Raw genomic sequence first — 20,218 nt, forward strand, 5'->3', positions numbered from 1 at the left:
CTTGTCCTAGTGTCAGCCCTACTGACTAAGGTCCTGGAGAGATGTCTCTTCTGACCAGGGTGAAGACAAAGTCATTTGCTTTGGTAACAGGATTGTGTACCACAGACTCAATGCGGAGCTGACAGCAGCCAGGTCTGGTCTCAATCCCTCCCACTTGACTGTGATTCCAGAAGCAAAACCCATCACCCCAGAGACCTGACATGAGATCGTTTTTATCCATGAAAACAGTCTATACAGTCTGAAAGAGACATTTGTTTAATTACAGAGACACAAATGACAAGCCCAGTTGCCTGCAGACACGGCCAGCAGACCATTAAGTAGCCTAAGTTGAGCTGACAGATGGACTTTTCTGTACTGATGTGACACTAAAGATTGGAAGAGTGATTACTCAAACATATAGAAATAGGCAACGATCACAGGAATTAGGCAAACATGATATCATCAATGGAAGTACCTTAAGCTGAGCACCTATTGTGGTAAATGTAACATTCCCAACCTTCTATTTACCACAAAATATTAAGACTTACAACACTACTATAATCAAAACGGATAAGAGCATAAGCAAATGCAATACTAGTGCAGGAATTTATTGTTTAATAAAGTCAGAGTTTTGTATCTGTAGATCAAAAATAATTTATGATTGGTACTTAATCAATTGGCCATCTTTTCGGGGAGAAAGAGGGATTGGATCCACTACTCACCTCATATGTTAAAATATATCCTATGATGGGACTCCTGGGTGGCTCAGTTGGTTGAGCAGCTGCCTTCGGCTCAGGTCGTGATCCCAGCGTCCTGGGATCAAGTCCCACATCGGGCTCCTTGCTCGGCAGGGAACCTGCTTCTCCCTCTGCCTCTGCCTGCCATTCTCTTGCCTGTGCTCGCTCTCTCTCCCTCTGACAAATAAATAAAATCTTTAAAGAGGTCGGTGTTTTTAAAGATTTTATTTATTTATTTGAGGGAGAATGAATGAGAGAGAGCATGAGAGAGGAAAAGGTCAGAGGGAGAAACAGACTCCCCAAGGAGCTGGGAGCCCGATACGGGACTCGATCCTGGAAGGCGCCCAAATATGTTTTAAATCAGTGTTTTAGGGGCTCCTGGGTGGCTCAGTCATTTAATTGTCTGCCTTGGGCTTAGGTCATGATCCCAGGGTCCTGGCATTGAGTCCCTCATTGGGCTCCCTGCTCAGCAGAGAGTCTTCTCCCTTTCTCTCTGCCTGCTGTTCTACCTACTTTTGATCTTTGTCTCTTTGTGTCAAATAAATAAAATCTTTAAAAAAATTTAAAAATCAGGGCACCTGGGTAGCTCAGTGGGTTAAAGCCTCCACCTTCGGCTCAGATCATGATCCAGGGTCTTGGGAATGAGACCCGCGTCGGGCTCTCTGCTCAGTGGGGAGCCTGCTTCCTCCTCTCTCTCTGCCTGCCTCTCTGCCTACTTGTGATCTCTGTCTGTCAAATAAATAAATGGAATATTTAAAAAAATTTTAAAATCAGTGTTTTAAAAGATCTTTATTAACTGTGCAAAGACAGTTTTCCATTCAAAATAACAGCAAACGTGATTAATGGAGTAATTTTATATTTTTTAAATTTTTATGTTTTTAAAAAAGATTTTATGTATTTATTTGACAGAGAGAAAGAGATCACAAGTAGGCAGAGAGAGAGGAGGAAGCAGGCTCCCTGCTGAGCAGAGAGCCTGATGCAGGGCTCGGTCCCAGGGCCCTGAGACCATGACCTGAGCCAAAGGCGGAGGCTTAACCCACTGAGCTACGCAGGCGCCCCATATTTTTTTTTTCATTTTTAAAACAATTTTCCAAGATCAGACAAGATTGGGCGCATCCAGGGTGGTATGGCCGTAGACTTTAAAAAGTATTTATTTATTTGACACAGAGAGATCACAAGTAGGCAGAAAGGCAGGCAGAGAGAGAGGGGGAAGCTGTCTCCCTTTTGAATAGAGAGCCCGATGTGGGGCTCAATCCCAGGACCCTGAGATCATGACCTGAGCCGAAGGTACCCAGGCACCCCTAATGGAGTAATTTTAGAACCATTCCTGAATAAAGCAAGAATGCCTAGTGTCAGTGTTTTTTTTTTTTTTCACAAAATGTGAAAAAAAATATGAAAGATTTATAAAATGTCATGTCATTACATTGAAAGCAAGGAACCGGGGCGCCTGGGTGGCTCGGTGGGTTAAAGCCTCTGCCTTCGGCTCAGGTCATGATCTCAGGGTCCTGGGATCCAGTTCCGAGTCGGGCTCTCTGTTCAGCGGGGAGCCTGCTTCCCTTCCCCTCTCTCTGCTGCCTCTCTGCCTACTTGTAATCTCTGTCTGTCAAATAAATAAATAAAATCTTTAAAAAAAAAAAGAAAAAAGAAAGCAAGGAACCAGTGATAAGAGTTTACCATTTTGTCCAATATAAAAAGAAATAAGGGGGAAATAAAGGCCTATATATGGGGTTGATGGAATAGGGGCAATATAGCAGTTTACGAATTAGGAGGAGATAAATACTGGAAAAAATGACATGCGAGACATAAATCCATTTTTATTAGTAATGACATATTATGGGCTAATGTTCCAAATGAAAGCAAAGGATTTTAAAATATTTCAAATAGATAAGCTCCATATACAGTATGTGTAAAAGAAGACTATTGAAAGGGCACAAGATTAACAAATTAATGAAAAACAAGTTGATGTAACTACAGTACTTCACAAACTTCATGAAGAAGCAGCAGAGTAGGGGCACTATTCCCCTCTTGCTCAGAGAGGAAACCTCCTGCAGAAGAAATTTCATTACTGCGTTGCAGATACTCAGCCTGGTCGCCATTGTTCTCCCTCTCCCAGAAAACCTTGACTCTATTAGAACGTCTTTCCATTTCCAAAAGTCTTGAATGTGTGATTTGATTATTCCCTTCTTCCAAGGTGTTAAGTGAACCTGTCACTATCTCACGGGTGTTGGCAGAGTAGCTGAGACTGACGTTAGAGACCAGGGCAGTAACTGACTCATGGTATAGCCAGTAACATGAGCATCAGCATGGGTAAATTGGCTCCATTGTCCCGTCTCACAGGGGTTCCAAGGGGCCCAGGTGCTGGAGAAGAACGCTGAGCTTGCAGAACCCGGTTTATTTGAAGCAGTCAGCAAGCAGGCTCTTTATCTTAACAGGACAGATGATGTCATCTCTCAAGATTCCACACTGCAAAGGCACATCTAACAAATGGCCCAGTGGAAGAGTGATCAGGGATTTGCATTCTTCCCAGGTAAAAAAGTGAATGAGAGCAAGAGAAAAAGGTGCACAGATAATTCCCACCAAAGCTGTAAGACATGTGTGAAGTTTGATTTGGATTATTAGAATGGTTTCATTAAGCCTCCAAAAGTGTCATCAAGCAGCTGCAGCCCTGATGGCCACACATGACATAAACCAACCCAACACCGCTCTGCATCAGAGCTGTATGAATTTGTATCACTAAGGCTGTTTTCACAGCACATGGATTGAATGACAAGCACAGAGCCAGACCCCATCACCACGACTCCTTGGAGCTTGAGCTCCAGCTCGTAGGGATGTTTTGCCAGGCTGTGGTGTTGGGGGTGTGGTGTTGGGGGTAGGGACGGAAGAGCACATTCATTGTCCTCATTCACCCTCCTAATACACAGCTTGAATAGAAGGCCTTCCCAGTTGGCAGGGGTGTGTTCATAGGGCATGTACTCATGCTGCCTCTTGGTACAAGGTGTATAATCTCACCTCTTCTCCACTCATTCCATGCATTATCCTGAGATTCCATGAGACAGGATCAGATGAGAGGGGCACAAGGTCTTCTTTCCAAAATTGAGACATGTTTTGCATACCCTACCCTGGCCAGTATGATTCAGTGTAGATGGACTCCATGAGCAGTTTGAACAGTGATGCCCTGAGGCACTGTGCTTGAAATCTAAGACCAAGTCAATCCAGTAAGAGTATTCAGGTGGGTAGAAGACAGTAAGGACAATAAAGTGTGAATCATGTAGGCCCACTTTTCAGCGGGCTGCAACATGGAAGGTGTAGCCACTAGACTGGCCTGGCCAGGCCAGTCAGGGCAAAGATACATCATGCCCCCAGAAAAGGTTGGGACACAATGATAAATGTTTAAAACAGACCTTACAACCACCCACAAGACTAATGCCTGTCAACAGACATAAGATTCTTGTTTTTAAAAATATTGGAGAGAGCATACAGGAGCAGGGGTGTGGGGGCATTGGGGAGAGAAGCCCCAAGCAGATGCCCTGCTGAGTGCAGAGCCCAATGAGAGGCTCAATCCCAAGACTCATGAGATCATGACCTGAGCCAAAACCAAGAGTCAGACACCCAAACAACTGAGCCACCGAGGCGCCCCTCTTACATTCTTTATATCCATAGTGTTTTAATCCAGTTTGAATTCAAATGGGATTTTTAAAAAAGATTTTATTTATTTGACAGACAGAGATCACAAGTAGGCAGAGAGGCAGGCAAGCAGGCTCCCTGCTGAGCAGAGGGCCCAGTGCAGGGCTCCATCCCAGGACCCTGACATGACCTGAGCCGAAGGCAGAGGTTTAGCCCACTGAGCCACCCAGGCACCCTTCAACTGGGATTATTAAAACCTGAATAATTTTGGAAGGGTTTTCTACATTCCTTACATCCGAAGTACTTCTCCAGAGTGCAATGTTTTATGTTTACCAAGAGAAAAATAACTAATGAAGGTTTTCCCACATTCCTTACATTTATAAGGGTTTTCTCCAGTATGAATTCTTAAAAGGTTGTGCTACTTTTGAGGCAACAATAAAAGCTCTCCCACTTTTATTAAACAGTCATAGTAATTCTCTCCAGTGTGAGTATGTACGTAAGTGATCAAGTGGAAACTGGCAAATGCTTTCCCACACACAGACTCCACTCAGTTTCTCTCCATTGTGAGTTCTGAGAGGATTAATAAAACACGAAGAAGCAGTAAAGGCTTTCCTGTTTGTCACATTTAAAAGGCTTCTCCATAGTGTGAGCTGGTAGTACGTTCCGTATGTTTTGAGAATGCAGTATAGGCTTTCTCACATTCCTTACACTGGTAGTACTTTATTCCAGTGTGATTAAGACATGAGGAAATCTTTCCACATTCTTACATACAAAGGTACTCTCTTCAGTATCAGATCTTGTATATCTCTTAAAATTGGGAGATGTAACAAAGGCTTCTCACTCCCTTACATTTATAGGGTTTCTCTCCTGTCAATTCACATGTGTATGTAAAGGTTTGCACAACAAGGAATATTTTCACCACATTCCTCACATTCATAAATCTGTTAGCAGTGGAAGTTTCTTCATGCACTCGTGAAGAACGGGTCTCACCTTCCTTGCTTTTAGTTTTCTTCTTCTCCCTCATGAGTTGTCATTTGTCCTTTGAAATAAGACGGATCACGGAAGGCATCCCCACTGTCACTGCATGTGAAGGTTTTCTCTTGGGTGTTGGTTTTCCAGTCCAAAATATTTGGAGTCAGATGGTTTTTTCTGTGTTGTTTAAACCCAGGAAGTCTGTCTCCATACAGGGTTTCTCCTGCAGAGAAAGGAAGCCTTTTCCATATTCCTTACCCTCGAAAGTGTTCCCTCCATTCTGAGTTCTCCTGTGTCTAAAGGTATGAGCATTCACTCAAGTCTTTCTGACACTACTCACAAAGAGTTCCCATTCAACATGACTTCTTGCCTGTAGGAAAATAGATGAATGATGCTTCACAAAGATTCCTGAGTCATTAATTGATCCTACCTGTATCAAAATAGAAATAGCATTGCAGTGCTGATTAGGATTCATACCATTTCAAGTGCATTTATATACCTCCTGCCCTGTTTGTTTCTTTCCAGCTGGGATGACAGACTCCTTCTGCCAGCACAGTGGGCCATCTTTTAAAATCCTAGAGGGATTCCTTGTCTTGTGGAATTTCAATTTTTTTTTTTTTTTAGCGATTTCGTTTGTGGGAGAGAGCAAGCACGCACTAGTGGGGTGAACAGCAGGCAGAGGCAGAAGCAGGCTCCCCGCTGAGCAAGGACGCCAATGTGGGACTCAATCCCAGGACTCTGGAATCATGACCTGAGTAGAAGGCTGATGTTTAACCGACTGAGCCACATGGCGTCCCTGTTTCAGGGAATTGTTTTCAAAACTCAACATCCATTTATATATGTGGGAATGAATACTTGTTGGAATTGTGAAGTGACAAATTTCGAGGTAGATTTAGTATATCCCCAAATCCATCACACTGAGAATATCTCACAAGAAAAATGGTTTTGTCTTTGGAAAATGTCCCTTATCTCAAATATCTATCACTTGTGCTAATATTCTAGCTAAGGAAAAGCTCAATCTTTTCCAAGTATGGGAAATAAAAAATTACCACTTTATAAACTTTCAATATAAACTTTATAAAATACCACTTTATAAAATTTCAGTGTTTCTAACCTATTGGATGTTTTTTTCCCAAAATATTCTGCCAAATTACTGAGTATTTGGTTTTACGCTGCACTTTGTTTGAAAGTAAGAGAGAATAACAAATATAAGAAATTATCAAAATACATGTAGGTTAAAGGAGTTAAAAATAGTGAGGTTCATTTGAATCTGTTACAAAATTAAACATGCCAAAAACCAGTACAATGGATTTGAAGAGTTTGGCTATGTCAACTATTTATTTTTAAAAAAGATTTTTATTTATTTATTTATTTGAGAGAGAGAGAGAGACAGACAGACAGACAAGACACTGAGAGGTCACAAGTAGGCAGAGAGGCAGGCAGAGAGATGGGGGAAGCAGGCTCCATGCTGTGCAGAGAGGCTGATGGGCCGAAGGCAGAGGCTTAACCCACTGAGCCACCAAGGTGCCTCAATAATTTAGTAATGATGTTAAGAAGGTTGGTGAAAAAAACGACTCTGAAATTAAACATGATTCTCTTCAAGAATCATGTATTGCAGTATCGCTCATGACACCCTTCTCGGACTACAGCGGAGTGAAAATCACTGTGGCACTGTAGGGCAACAGTGTCTGTTCGTGTAGATTAACTTGAATGCAGACAGATATTCGGGAATTTCAAGCTAGAATGGAATGAATTCCAGTCATCTCTGGTCTTCAGTCTTTCTTTTCTCCTAGGTTTTCCTTCTAAGGACATGTTCTTTCTTGAAACAAGGATAAAAGCAGAAAAGATGAAGACTGAATGTTTAACAGGTTCTTCTTAGGTAAGAAAAAAGTTGATCCTTCAATAAAAATGACATGCTACATCTACCAGATACATATATTCCCTTATAGGTAGACCTGTTTCCACAGCTTCCTAGAATCACTCTGAGCCCTGTTGAATTTTCTCACAGCTATCAGAATGAGAGAATACCAAATAAACCCAGTATCTGCATTTCATAAAGGCGACTACATGTTATTTTGGCAGGTGCTTATACGATGAGGCTCAAAGTGTGCATTCCTTGGTTTATAAATTCATCAGTGCTTACAGGTATCTCTTTTCTCAGGAGTTTGCTGCAAGAAAACCGGACAAGAGCTTTTATTATTTATTTATTTATTTAAAAAGATTTTATTTATTTGAGAGAGAAACAAAGAGAGCATGAGAGGGGAGAGATTCAGAGGGAGAAGCAGACTTCCCACTGAGCAGGCAGCGCGATGTGGGACTCGATCCCAGGACTCCAGGATCATGACCTAAGCCGAGAGATAGGACTGTGGCACACATTCATTCTGAAACATTTCTCTCTTGTGTGGTACCCCAGCATGTACTCCCAGCCTCTAAGGCTATATAATAACACATCTTAAGAGTCATAGGGTTGTGGAGATCTGTCTGTCTTGTGGCTACCTAAGCATACTTCTGTCTGTGAGTCTCCTTAATAAACCATTTCTCATCAAACTATACTTGTTTGCCTTCTTTGGTCTTATATCTCCTTTGGCTTTGGAGTTTGTTTTGCATATACCTTTCAGAAAACAGTGCTAAACACTCTTGTCTCTTTTGATAACTCACTCATGGTTGATATACTTCATTCCTGGCTTCAGTGAAGCCTCTAACACATAAACTTAATACAAGTCTAAAAGCTCTTGTCCAGGGGCACCTGGGTGGCTCAGGTTCCGACCTCAGGACTGTGTATTGTGCAGGCCGAACCTAAAGCAGTGTCTCTGAAAAAGGGCATCAACAAGGACTTATTATGGGACATATTCTAGGCCATCATCCTGCAAAGCTGAGGGTGAAATCTGCTGGAATGCTGCACTATATGAACCAAGATTATTTCAGAGCAGATCAAGAATGATAAGTGGACAGGGCCTTCTCCATCTCTCTGGAGATCAGGTTATTTGAAGTGGGGTTCATATTAATCAATCAATCAAAAATATTGATTAGTAACAATTCAACAGGATCAATTACTTTTTCTGTGCAGATGACATGCATGAAAGCTACTATAACAGGCCGGTGTACAAGAGATTAATATCAACTGCCAATAACTGAGGACTGTTACATATCAGATGTCTCACTAGAGTTTTGAGCTCACACATATGTGGAAAAATTTGTGTATCTGAATCGGTTTCTTTTTTTAAAGATTTTATTTATTTATTTGACAGAGAGAAATCACAAGTAGACGGAGAGGCAGGCAGAGAGAGAGAGAAGGAACAGGCTCCCTGCTGAGCAGAGAGCCCGATGCGGGCCTCGATCCCAGGATCCTGAGATCATGACCTGAGCCAAAGGCAGCGGCTTAACCCACTGAGCCACCCAGGCGCCCCTGAATCTGTTTCTTTTAACAATTTTATTTTTAAGTCATCTCTACACCCAACATGGGGCTGAAACTCACAACCCTGAGATCAAGAATCACATGCTCTACCCACTGAGCCAGCCAAGCATCCTTCCCCACCTTTTCTTTAAAAAAAAAAAAAAAAAAAAAAAAAAAAAATAAATTTTTTTTAAAGATATTTTTTATTTATTTGGCAAAGAGAGAGAGAGCGGTCACACGTAGTCAGAGAGGCAGGCAGAGAGAGAGGAGGAAGCAGGCTCCCCGATGAGCAGAGAGCCTGATGCGGGGCTTGATCCCAGGACCCTGAGATCATGACCTGAGCCGCAGGCAGAGGCCTTAACCCACTGAGCCACCCAGGTGTCCCTTAAAAAAGATTTTAAGTGTGAATCTATTCATTCAACTGTAATGATCTAAACACAAATAAAACATATCTGTTAAAATTTAGTGTCCAATGAATTTTTAACATTGAATGAAGAAAATAATGCAAAGCATCTAAATTTTTGGTACTGACTGCATACTGCAGTTGTTAGGGTCGAGAAGAGCTCAACCTAGGGAGGCGAAGAGGAACGACACCAAGGCAGCTCTTTCTGCAACAGCACGGGGCTTTATTGTCCCAGCATGCTGGGGCTCTGCAACACACCCGAAGATCAGGCAGAGGCTGAGAGCCCTGATCAAGGGGAGCATATGGTTTTTATACAATTTTTTTTAGACAAAGGCTTGGCACAAAGCCACAATCACAGTGACCTCTTTACACAGTTACAGTTCCTGGTATGCTCTGCACAGTTTACATTTTTCAGTTAGCCATATCTTATTGTCCGGGTGCAGCTGTGGTCAGGCGGCTGTGAAACTAGGACAAAACAGTTCTCTTCTTTGTTAACCACAAGCATAATTCAAGGACATTTCTTAAGCAGGGAACGTGCTCAGGATGTGGGGCCTCAGGGGAATGGAGGGGAACACAAGCGGAAGGCCATGCTCCTACTTCTCAAGGTTCAACCCGCAAAGCAGCAGAGCAGTTACAGAAAAGCAAGTTAGCAGAAGCTCCACACAATTTAACTCTTTCAGCTCTGGATCTCTTCACAGTAACTACTTTATATAATAAAGAAGTAAAATATTCTTCAAAATAATATTAGCTTTTTCATTTTTGTTCATTGTAGATACTGAAAATAATTATATTCATGGTCTACACATACTTTTACTGGACAGCACTGGTCGAGACTGTGGCTGAGTATACAAAGGAAAGAAAAATTCATTTCTGTCAATACCACTGAGCTTGCCTCCTTGGATGGGAAGCTTGAAGCTTGTTCATTTCAATTCTTACTGAGGATTTATTTCTTTCTTCTGTTCAGTAAATAGTAAGTTATGTCTGTGGCAGATACTCATGAGAACAGTTACATATACAGAAAATGTCCCAGACATAAAAGAACCAACATTCCTATAGTAGAAGATAGACAATAAAGTAATAACTGACTTATCAATTCATAAGTGACATGGGAAAATAAACAGGTTGGGGGGAAAAAAAGGGTCTCCTATATACACACCCCACATAAATTCTGTTGGTTTCTGGGCAAGACAATGGAGAAAAAGAGAATCATCAGCTCTTCCATATTTAACCTAAAAAGATTAGAAAAGGAATGCCAAAGTTTTCACAAAATAACTCAGAACATGTTAAAGTGCTGAAGCTCCCACAGGTGTTGGTTGGAACCTTCGACCAAACAGATGTGTGCTTCCCCTTGCCTTGACAGAGGGGCAAGTCCATGCCACACTTTGCTCAACATGTGTGCATTTTGTGTGTCTTTTCAGACAACCGCCATTTCATATTTTGTATTTGTTCCGTTTTCTATTCAATTTGCCTTTATGTTTCTTCATTTTGCCACAGACTTCCTTTATGTTTGTTTTTTAACTGCCTGTATTTTATGTCTAACTTTCTAAAAAAAGATTATTTCTTTGAGAGAGAGATCACAAGTAGGCAGAGAAGCTTCCCCTCCCCCCGCCTGCCTGCCTCTCTGCCTACTAGTGATCTCTGTCAAATAAATAAAATCTTAAAAATAAAAGAAAGTATATTAACTTCCTACGTGAACGTAATGCATCAGAAGCAAAGAACGCGCAAAAATAAAGTCAAACCGTCAGATAAAACATTCCTTTGCATCCAAGAGGAAAACAGGCCCATGGGAACCAGCTCCCCCCACAGTGCTCACCCGAGTGCGCCGGAACCGCGTGGTCCGTGAGGACGCGAGGACACCGCCAGAATCTACCAACTCGGCGGATGAAGCTCTTTTCCCCCTGCAGAAAAGTAACAAAAGTTGCTTCGCAGCCTCCTGAAGAGGGAAGCAGCGTATGAACCGACCCCCTAGAAGCGCCCTTCGATTCCCTGAGAAGCTACTCCCAAGGCCGCCCCCGCGGAAGGCAGCGGTGCGCGCCAGGTCTCTTTGTTGGAGTCATCCCTACACCCAAGGTAAGGCCTGAGCTCACCACCCCAAGATCGAGTGGCTCGCTCCACTCACTGAGCCCGCCTGGCTCTCCACGGGCCAGATCTCTTTAAGCAGGCACCTGGGAGGCCCGAGACACTTGTCCTTTAACTGCCACCTTCCAGCCCCCGAGCCCCTTCCCTCTCCCTCGGGTTAGATTCCAGACGCTGGCAGGCGCGCACTTACAGCCAAAGCGAAACCAGACCAGCGGCGGAAGAGACCCCGGCGCCTGCGTGACCTCACTTCCGCTTCCCGTCTGAGGTCGGAAGGGGCGGGCCCCCGCGGGCGGCCGTCAGCCTCGTCGGACCACCTCAGGCGGGAGGGCGCTGGTTTCCTCCCGCCTGGGTGTGGGTGGGCAGGGCTGGGCGAGGCCCCGGGGCGGGGACAGAATGGGATCCAGAGACTAGGCGGAAGTTAGGACCAGCACCATGGGCGGGGCTGCAGGGCCGAATAGACCCAGTGCTTGTCGGCACCGCTGAATACTTAAGGTGGAAGGGCGAGTGTGCGGGGCGCCGGCCTGTACACAATAAGCTTGGGGGAACTGCCTCCCCTCCCCTTGTTTCCTGGACCCTTTACAAGGATTCTCCCCTATCTAACGTTCTTGCCAATCCTTAAAGTGGTCTAGCTCCTCCAGTCAGTCCCTTCTTTAGGTCTTAGAGCACCATGCTAAACTCCAGTAAGTGATTCCTTTAGATTTTCAAGGTAATGGCATTTTCTGCAAATCTGTTCCCCACCAATAATAATTCTTTTTATTTATTTATTTTTAAATACAATTGATACCGGACATTCTTCACTTCTCAGGAATGTATCTGAAGTTTCTCCAGTAATCATGTTCTCTGTGGTTGCTGTGATTTTCAGTGGATGACCTTTACGGAGTTAATAAAGATGTTTAAGCCCTGATCTTAATGACATTTTATTGAGTTGTTCATGTGCATTATCAAATGTCTTATACATCTATAACTATTTTGCTAGGTTATTTCATGTGTTGCTGTACAGAATACTAAATGTATGTAGCCAAATAATCTATTTTTTAAAAAATATTTTAAGATTTGAGAGAGAGACAATGAGTGGGGAGAAGCAGACTCCGCACTGAACAGGGAGCCTGAGATGGGGCTCAATCCCAGGACCCTGAGACCAGGACAGGAGCTGAAGGCAGCTGTCTAACCGACTGAGCCTCCCAGAGGCTCCAAAATAATTTGTTTCTTGCCTTTAAATGTCCAAACTATATACTGAATTTGTTTCTCACATTTATTAAAGACATTTTTAAAAAAGATTTATTTATTTGAGTGAGCGAGAGAGGGAGAGAAGGAACAGGGAGAAGGACGGAGGGTGAGGGAGAAGCAGGTTCCCAGCTGATCAGGGAGCCACTGCTGGGCTCAATCCCAGGACACTGGTATCATGGGAGCTGAAGGACTGAGCTTCCCAGGTGCCCCTATTAAAGACATTTGAATTTTTAATCCTCGTGGAGTTGATTTCACCATGTGGTGTGGGGTAGTGGATCTGGTTATTTTATTTCCAACAGAAAACATGGCCAGTTGTGGTACCACTTACCAGTAAACTTTTCTTGACTTAGTCATGTGAAATTCCATCTCAATTAAATAAATTACTATATGAATATTTAGTGGTAAAAATATAAGAACTGTTAATATATGTTGCAACTTACTGCTCTAGGTGCTTCAGAGATAAGACTTTTTTTAATGCTTTTTTTTTTTTATTATCAGGGGAAAGCGCGAACGCAGTCCCCCACTACCACAAATTATGCAGTCGAGTTTCCCACATTTGGGGAAATCGCAGGGGTCAGCACATCCGGAGTGCAATGGATAAGCCTCGCCCTGGGAAAACCACCTTCGTGATCATGGTATCTCCCCTGCTAGGTAAGTATACAGCTATGCCATGATTTTTTTCTTTTGTTTGTTTTTTTGAATAGCTTTATTGACCTATAATTCACATAACCCACAATTTGTGCATTTGAAACTTAAACATTCAAAGTTTTTTTTTTAAATTAAATTCCAGAGTTGTGCAACTAGCAGAATTTTAGAACTGTTTTGTCACTCCAAAAGAATCATTCCTTTGGCTATCATCCATTTTCTTCCTCTCTTAGTGAGTAGGTAACCATGAATGTATTTTCTCACTCTAAAGATTTGCCTTTGGGGCACCTGGGTGGCTCAGTGGGTTAAAGCCTCTGCCTTCAGCTCAGGTCATGATCCCAGGGTCCTGGGATCGAGCCCCGCATCGGGCTCTCTGCTGAGCGGGGAGCCTGCTTCCTCCTCTCTCTCTGCCTGCCTCTCTGCCTACTTGTGATCTCTGTCAAATAAATAAATAAAATCTTTAAAAAAAAATAAAGATTTGCCTTTTCTGGACATTTCATGTAAATGAAATCATAAAATCCTTTGCTGATAGCTTCTTTTCACTTAGCATGTTTTCAAGGTTCATATGTGTTGTAGTATGCATCATTTTTAATTGCTGAATGATATTCCTTTGTATGGATATACTACATGTTATTAATATATTTACCAATTGATGCACATTTAGGTTGTTTACACTTTGTGGGTATTATGAGTACTGCTGCTCTGAACATTCACATATTTTTGTGTGTCTGCAGACATATTTTAATTTATCGTGGGTATTGTATTAGAATTCCCCAGAGAAATAGAACATATAGCCCTGAAATTTATGGTGAGCTCAGAAGGATCTATTATATATACACACATACAATGGACACAACATACTTTATACGTACTTATACACATACAACATGACTTTTTATATAAGGAACTACTTACATAACTATGAAAGCTGAGAAATCTCTCAATCTACGAGAACTATGAAAGTAGGTAGTACCTTTCAAACACTCCAGAGCCAGACTGCCCACAATGTAGATTTCAGTCCTTGTCTCAAAGCCCAAGAAGAGGAATACCAAGAGCAGGAGAAAATCACTATCCCAGTTCAACAATCAGACAGAAAAAGAGAACACAGTTGTCCTCTGCTTTTTCGTCCATTCAGGCCCTAAATCGCATTGGATGGTATCTGTCCATGTTGGGGAGGGTGATATGCTATGCTTAGTCTATTGATTTAAATGCGAAACTCCTGGAACATGCCAAAAGGCACTGCCAAAAATGACATTAATGAGCTATCTAGGTATTTCATGACACAGTCTAGCTGACACACGAAATGAATTAATAGGTATCTATCTAGGACTGGAATTGCTGGGTCAAATAGTAATTATATATTTGACCTTTTGAAGTATTATCAGACTGTTTTCCAAAGTGGCTGCACCATTTTATACTTTACCCATCAGTACATGAGCTATTTCCCAATGTCATTTGTTAATTTTTTTTTTATTAGCTATTCTAAATGGTAAGAAGTGGTATCTCCTTGTGATTTGGGTCATTTTTCTACCAGTGATGTTGATGACTAGTGGTAACTTTTCATGTATTTGTTGCTATTTGTTATGTCCTTGGAGAAATGTCTCTTCAAATCTCTTGTCTATTTTAAAATTGAATTATTTGTCTTTTCACTGTTTAGTAAGAATTATTTATATATGCTGCATGGAAGTTTCTTTTTGCATATATGAATTGCAAATATTTTCTACCACTCCATGGGTTGTCTTTCACTTTTTTGATGTGTTCTTTGGAGTTCAAACGTATTTAAATGTTGATGATGGACCTCTTAAGTACAAAAGATCTTAATTTTGATAAACTACAATTTATCTATTTTTTTCTTTGATTTTTAGTGTTTTTGGTATCACATCTAAGAAACCATTGCCAAATTCAATGTCAAGAAGCTTTCCTCCTATGCTTTCTTCTGTGAATTTTGCAGTTTTGTCTTTGGTTGATCTTTGGTCCATTTGTTTTTTTTATAAAGTAAGAGATGGAAAGCAGTAACATTCCAGTGCTTTGTCACATATGGCTGGCAGTTCCATTTGCATAGTTCAGGAACTCTCGACTGCTCTTTGCTTGGTTAATATCAAAAGATAAGATATAGTTATTTATCCTAAATTTTTGAGATAAGCAAAATTGAATTACTAAGTGGAGAAGCAGTAGAGATAAGTACTTCTTTATTATGCTTATATAATAAGTTTTATTTTTTTTAAGATTTTATTTGAGAGAGAGATCATGAGACGGGAGAAGGTCAGGAAGAAGCAGACTCCCCGCCAAGCTGGGAGCCCAATGTGGGATGGATCCCAGTACCCCAGGATCATGACCCAAGCTGAAGGCACTCGCTTAGCTAACTGAGCCACCCATCCACTCTGTATAATAAGTTTTAAACCCTGAAAGCCAGTTTTAACACCTACTGAGCCATATTAATTTTTTTAACCAAGTATCCACAGAATCATTTTATCAAGGAATAAAGCCAAAGACTTTAATTTAAATTTATTTTTCATGGTTGTCAGGGCCTTGATGATTAAGATGGGATAATTTAGGGTGATGGTTACAATACTTATGGGAAATTGAGACATTACTACAATTACAGTGGGGTACACCTATTTTCTTCTATTTTAATTATTTTTTTGATTGTAGGAGAAATGTTTAAATTTAGTGGGGTCCCCAAGTATAGCTATAATTTGAGCCCTAGTATTGATAACAATTTATGAAGCCCTGTCAATTAGTGTATTTTAGCAATGTTATCTTTAATTTAGATCTTAAATTGTGGAGGTGCAAAAGCCTTGGTGACCCTTTTATCTTTGTAATATGTAAATTTTTTAATATATAAATTTTGTTGCTTATTTGTTGCATATATAGTTATATATAAAACTTATGTAAGTTTTTAACATATAAACCTTAATATATAACTAAGTTTTCAATTGATTCAAATTATGGAACTTTGTTTTAGTTTAGTTGTGTGTAGTATATATTTATAATTTACATATATACATATCTATATTAAATGTTGGAAATGTACATAATTTACTTTACCTTTTGTTTTCTCCCCTGTATCTATGGGTTTATTTTTCGTTATCATTTTTAAATGAGTAAGCAATTGAAGACTAACATTATGTTTATAGACCTGACAGTTGCTTGGTACAGAAGACTTAAAGTTCCTGTTCTTTGGGAAGGGAGGGATTACTTGTAGTCACATAGAGTCCCTGCTGCTATACCCTTTTTTCTTCTGGTCTCTCACCTTTCCCTATTTTTTTTCTTTACGTATTTACCTATAAGCTCCTGATGGTATTGAGTGGACCTTTGCTATGCGCAGTGCCCTCCCTTTCTAGACTGTGCCTTTCAACCTCAGAGGGACTGGAATCTCTCTCCAAGAGAGCAATATGGGGGAATCCCAATCTTATAACATTCGGTTTTCAAGAAGATGCTCTTACATGTTGATAGGCAGTGGCACTCGAGAGCCCACGTACATTGACCAGGAGATTTACAAATGGGTTTGAGTTGAGAAACCTCCCGAGATTTTTTAAGGGGAGCAGGGAAAAATGTTCTTACTCTTTTCCCTTTTTCGTGAAACATGGATCTTATCTCAAACCAGGTAGGCAGGGGAACAAATCACAACAGAAGCAAAGTGAGGAATAACAGGGGCATACGTGATGGCTGCTGAGGACCTCCTGATCTCTTTGGCCCCCACAGGAGATGTAGTGGCTGAGGAGTTCCCCCTTGGTGTTGCAGGGACCACCACTCCACAGTGCTGAGGAGAGGTAAGTCATTTCTGGTTGTCCTCACATACTGGTAAGGAGAAAATGTTATCAGCTAAGTCAATTGTTTGCATTTATACCAAGTGAATTAAAACATTATTAGGGCAGCAAAGTGGGGGAGAATATAAGAATGAAAGGACAAGGGTCCCTGGGTGGCTCAGTTGGTTAAGTGTTTGCCTTCGGCTTAGGTCATGATCCCAAAGGGATCCTGGGATCCTGGGGTTCTGGGATCGAGTCCCACATCAGGTTCCCTGCTCAGTGGAGAGTCTGCTTCCCCACTGTTCATGCTTTCTCTCTCTCTAATAAACAAATAAACCTTAAAAAAAAAGAATGAGGGACGCCTGGGTGGCTCAGTTGGTTAAGCAGCTGCCTTCGACTCAGGTCATGATCCCAGTGTCCTGGGATTGAGTCCCACATCGGGCTTCTTGCTCAGCAGGGAGCCTGCTTCTCCCTCTGCCTCTGCCTGCCTGTGCTTGCTTTCTCGCTCTCCCTCTGACAAATAAATAAATAAAATCTTAAAAAAAAAAGAATGAAAGGACAATTTATCAGAAATATAAAATGAGGGGCACCTGGGTGGCTCAGTCTGTTAAGCATCTGCCTTCGACTCAGGTCATGATTCCAGGATCGAGCCCTACATTGGGCTCCCAGCTCAGCAGAGACCCTGCTTCTCCCCCTGCCCCTCACCCTCCTGTGCGTGCTCTCTAATAAATAAGTAACAATAAAATCTTAAAAAAAGAAATATAAAATGACCACATTTGTATGCATCTAGCTATAGTGCCTAAAAGTAAGACAGAATTAAAAAAAAAAAAAACACAACAATCTGACTACCCCCAGTAATAGTGACACATTTAACATACGTCTCTCAATAAAGAACAATTGAGGAGAGGTTTGTAATAATAAAAATTTTAAAAACAAAAGATTCATACATCAGACACACTGATCATACTGAATAATTACAGAATAGGCATTGCTTCCAACCATATTTAAAAGATTCCTAAGACTTGACCACATAGGAGATATTCTCAGTTAACTGAAATCCCTTGAAACAGAAGCTCCCCGCAGAGTGGTTTACATCAGTTAGTTTATTTTTCTTGTGTTAGATGAAGCCCAGAAATAAGCAACCCGAGGTTGGTACAGCCAAATGATACTGTATATCCCTGTGGTATAATCAGTAGCCTCTGACTATCATCCTCTTGGTCTATTTTCTAGGAAAGAAAAAGAGATGAGACACAGGGCAAATGTTGAAGAGAAGATGCCAACTGAGATACTCCCATTGCCACAGCTTCTTTAGAACCCACGAGTAGTGACCTCTACCTATTTCTCACTGACCAGAACCAAGAGCTTATGGGGGCTCAAAGCAGCAAAGTAAGTTGAGAGAGTTCCTTAAAAAATTGTTCACACTGCCAACTTGAATATAACTATAGTTTTGTTACTTTAGGAAAGGGAAGGAGGAATGGATCTGGGCATACTCGCTGTATCCGACACACTGGGCCACACAGCAAGTCTCCAATAATTTTGTTTTAAATAATGTCATACAGAATCTACATCATAAAGACCACGCATCTGTGTATAATCCAATTAAATTAGAAATCTACCAAAAATAACTAAAATATGCAGAGTCTGCACATTAAAAATCCATTTCTAAATAACCTACAGGTCCAAGACATCTTGATGAGGATTGGACCACATTTAGTACTAAATTATGGTGAAAACATTATTTATCTAAATTTTGTGGTATAGACTAGGGAGCATTTAGAGTGCCATATAACCTTTAATTCTCATCAGTTAACAAGTTGTCACACTTTCAGGATGAGACACTCACTGATAAAGACAATCACAGAACGATAACATTCGTAAGATTGTTCCCAGTATAGCGGAAGTCAAGAGTTGTGCCTGGGCTTTCTACATCGGTCCCAGCAGGGCTGCTCTTGTGTGAGTTCTAAAATGAGGAATGAGGAGTAAAGGTCCAAGAAAGGCTTTCCTGTAGTCATTTCACTTATACTTTCTGCCCAGTATGTATTCGCTTGTGCATTATAAGGTTAGTGCTGGTGCTGAATGCCTTTCCACACTGAATGCATTGATAGGGCTTCTCTCCTGTGTGAGTTCTCACGTGTACCCTTAGGCACGAGGAATTCCTAAAGGCCTTCCCACAGTCTTTACACTCATAGGTTTTCTCTCCAGTATGAGTTCTCTTGTGCACAATGAGGTAAGAGCCTGTGCTGAAGGATTTTCCACACTGACTACACTCGTAAGGTTTCTCTCCAGTGTGAGACCGTGTGTGTTTCTTAAGGGATGACTGATCAATGAAGGCTTTCCCACAGTCGCTGCATTCGTAGGGTTTCTCTCCAGTGTGGGTTCTCATATGCTTCTGAAGGGATGAAGGAACAGTGAAAGCCTTGCCACATTCCTTACAGTCATAGGGTTTCTCTCCAGTGTGAGTCCTTTTGTGCACATTAAGATGAGAGCTCTGGCTGAAGGATTTTCCGCAGTGATTACACTCATACGGTTTCTCTCCCGTGTGAGATCTCACATGCTTTTTAAGGGAAGACTGAAAAATGAAGGCTTTCCCACAGTCGCCACATTCATAAGGCTTCTCTCTGGCACGAGGTCTCACACATTTCTGAAGGGACGAAGAGCTGGTGAACGCTTTTCCGTGCTCCTTACATTCTGAGCTTTCCTCCATGGTATACATTGTTTTGTGGACACCAAGGGAGGCTCGTTCTCCATGATCATGGCATTCACAGAATTCCTCTCCAGCAGGTATTTGCACATGTACTGAAAAGGAAGGGTGTAAGCTGAAGGACCTAAGATACTGATTACATGGATGAGATTTCTCTCCTGTGAGAGTCCTTAAGCATTTCCTAAGGGATGCCTCTTGATGGAAAGCTTTGCCGCAATTATTAAACTCACAAGTTTTCTCTCCACTGTGAGTACTTACATGACTGCTAAGAGTTGAGAGGTGGCCAAGGTCCTTCCCATATTCTTTATAATTGAAGCATTTCTCTCCCTCACAATATCTTGTACATATAAAGTGATAGTTCTTTCTGAAGAATTTTCCACAATGATCAAATTCCAAGGGTTTCTTGCCAGGTTGAGTTGGTACCTGCAGAACAAGTAAGTGGCAACTAAAGACTTTCTCACTTTCTTTACACTCATGGGAATTCTCTTCTGTGTGGATTCTGCCATACATAGGAAGTACATGATTATGACTGACATTTTTATTATTTTCAGTGCATGTATGTGATTTTTCCCCCCCCATTAGTTCCTTCAAGTTGAATCAACTGAATGCTCTAACCCAGGACTCCATCATTCCTAACAAAGGGGATCCTATATACAGAATTTTGTCAATAATGAGTGAAGAAATGAATTAACCATGTATTAAATACTT

The 20,218-nt window shown here is 41.4% G+C and overlaps 1 protein-coding gene, 1 long non-coding RNA gene and 1 other non-coding gene across 3 annotated transcripts in view; all 3 read right to left on the minus strand.

Moving 5' to 3' along the window:
* Positions 1-5,335: 5,335 nt before the first annotated feature.
* LOC122909776 lies at positions 5,336-11,440 on the minus strand. Its single transcript, XR_006385181.1, has 3 exons — positions 11,379-11,440; positions 10,923-11,007; positions 5,336-5,742 (listed from the first exon to the last, which is right to left on the minus strand). It is a non-coding gene; the product is annotated as an uncharacterized LOC122909776 (long non-coding RNA).
* A 1,470-nt stretch (positions 11,441-12,910) lies between these two features.
* On the minus strand, positions 12,911-13,074 carry LOC122910840. The gene has a single exon (XR_006385276.1). It is a non-coding gene; the product is annotated as a U1 spliceosomal RNA (small nuclear RNA).
* A 4,448-nt stretch (positions 13,075-17,522) lies between these two features.
* The window catches only part of LOC122909775 (zinc finger protein 177-like), a 31,744-nt gene continuing 29,048 nt past the window's right edge, over positions 17,523-20,218 (minus strand). The window contains exon 6 of the mRNA XM_044254301.1: positions 17,523-19,933. Coding sequence (XP_044110236.1) covers positions 18,827-19,933 — 1,107 coding nt within the window. The 3' untranslated portion in view covers positions 17,523-18,826. The remainder of the gene's footprint in view (positions 19,934-20,218) is intronic.

Source organism: Neovison vison, chromosome 6 (assembly GCF_020171115.1).
Source record: "Neovison vison isolate M4711 chromosome 6, ASM_NN_V1, whole genome shotgun sequence".
NCBI lineage: Eukaryota > Metazoa > Chordata > Mammalia > Carnivora > Mustelidae > Neogale > Neogale vison.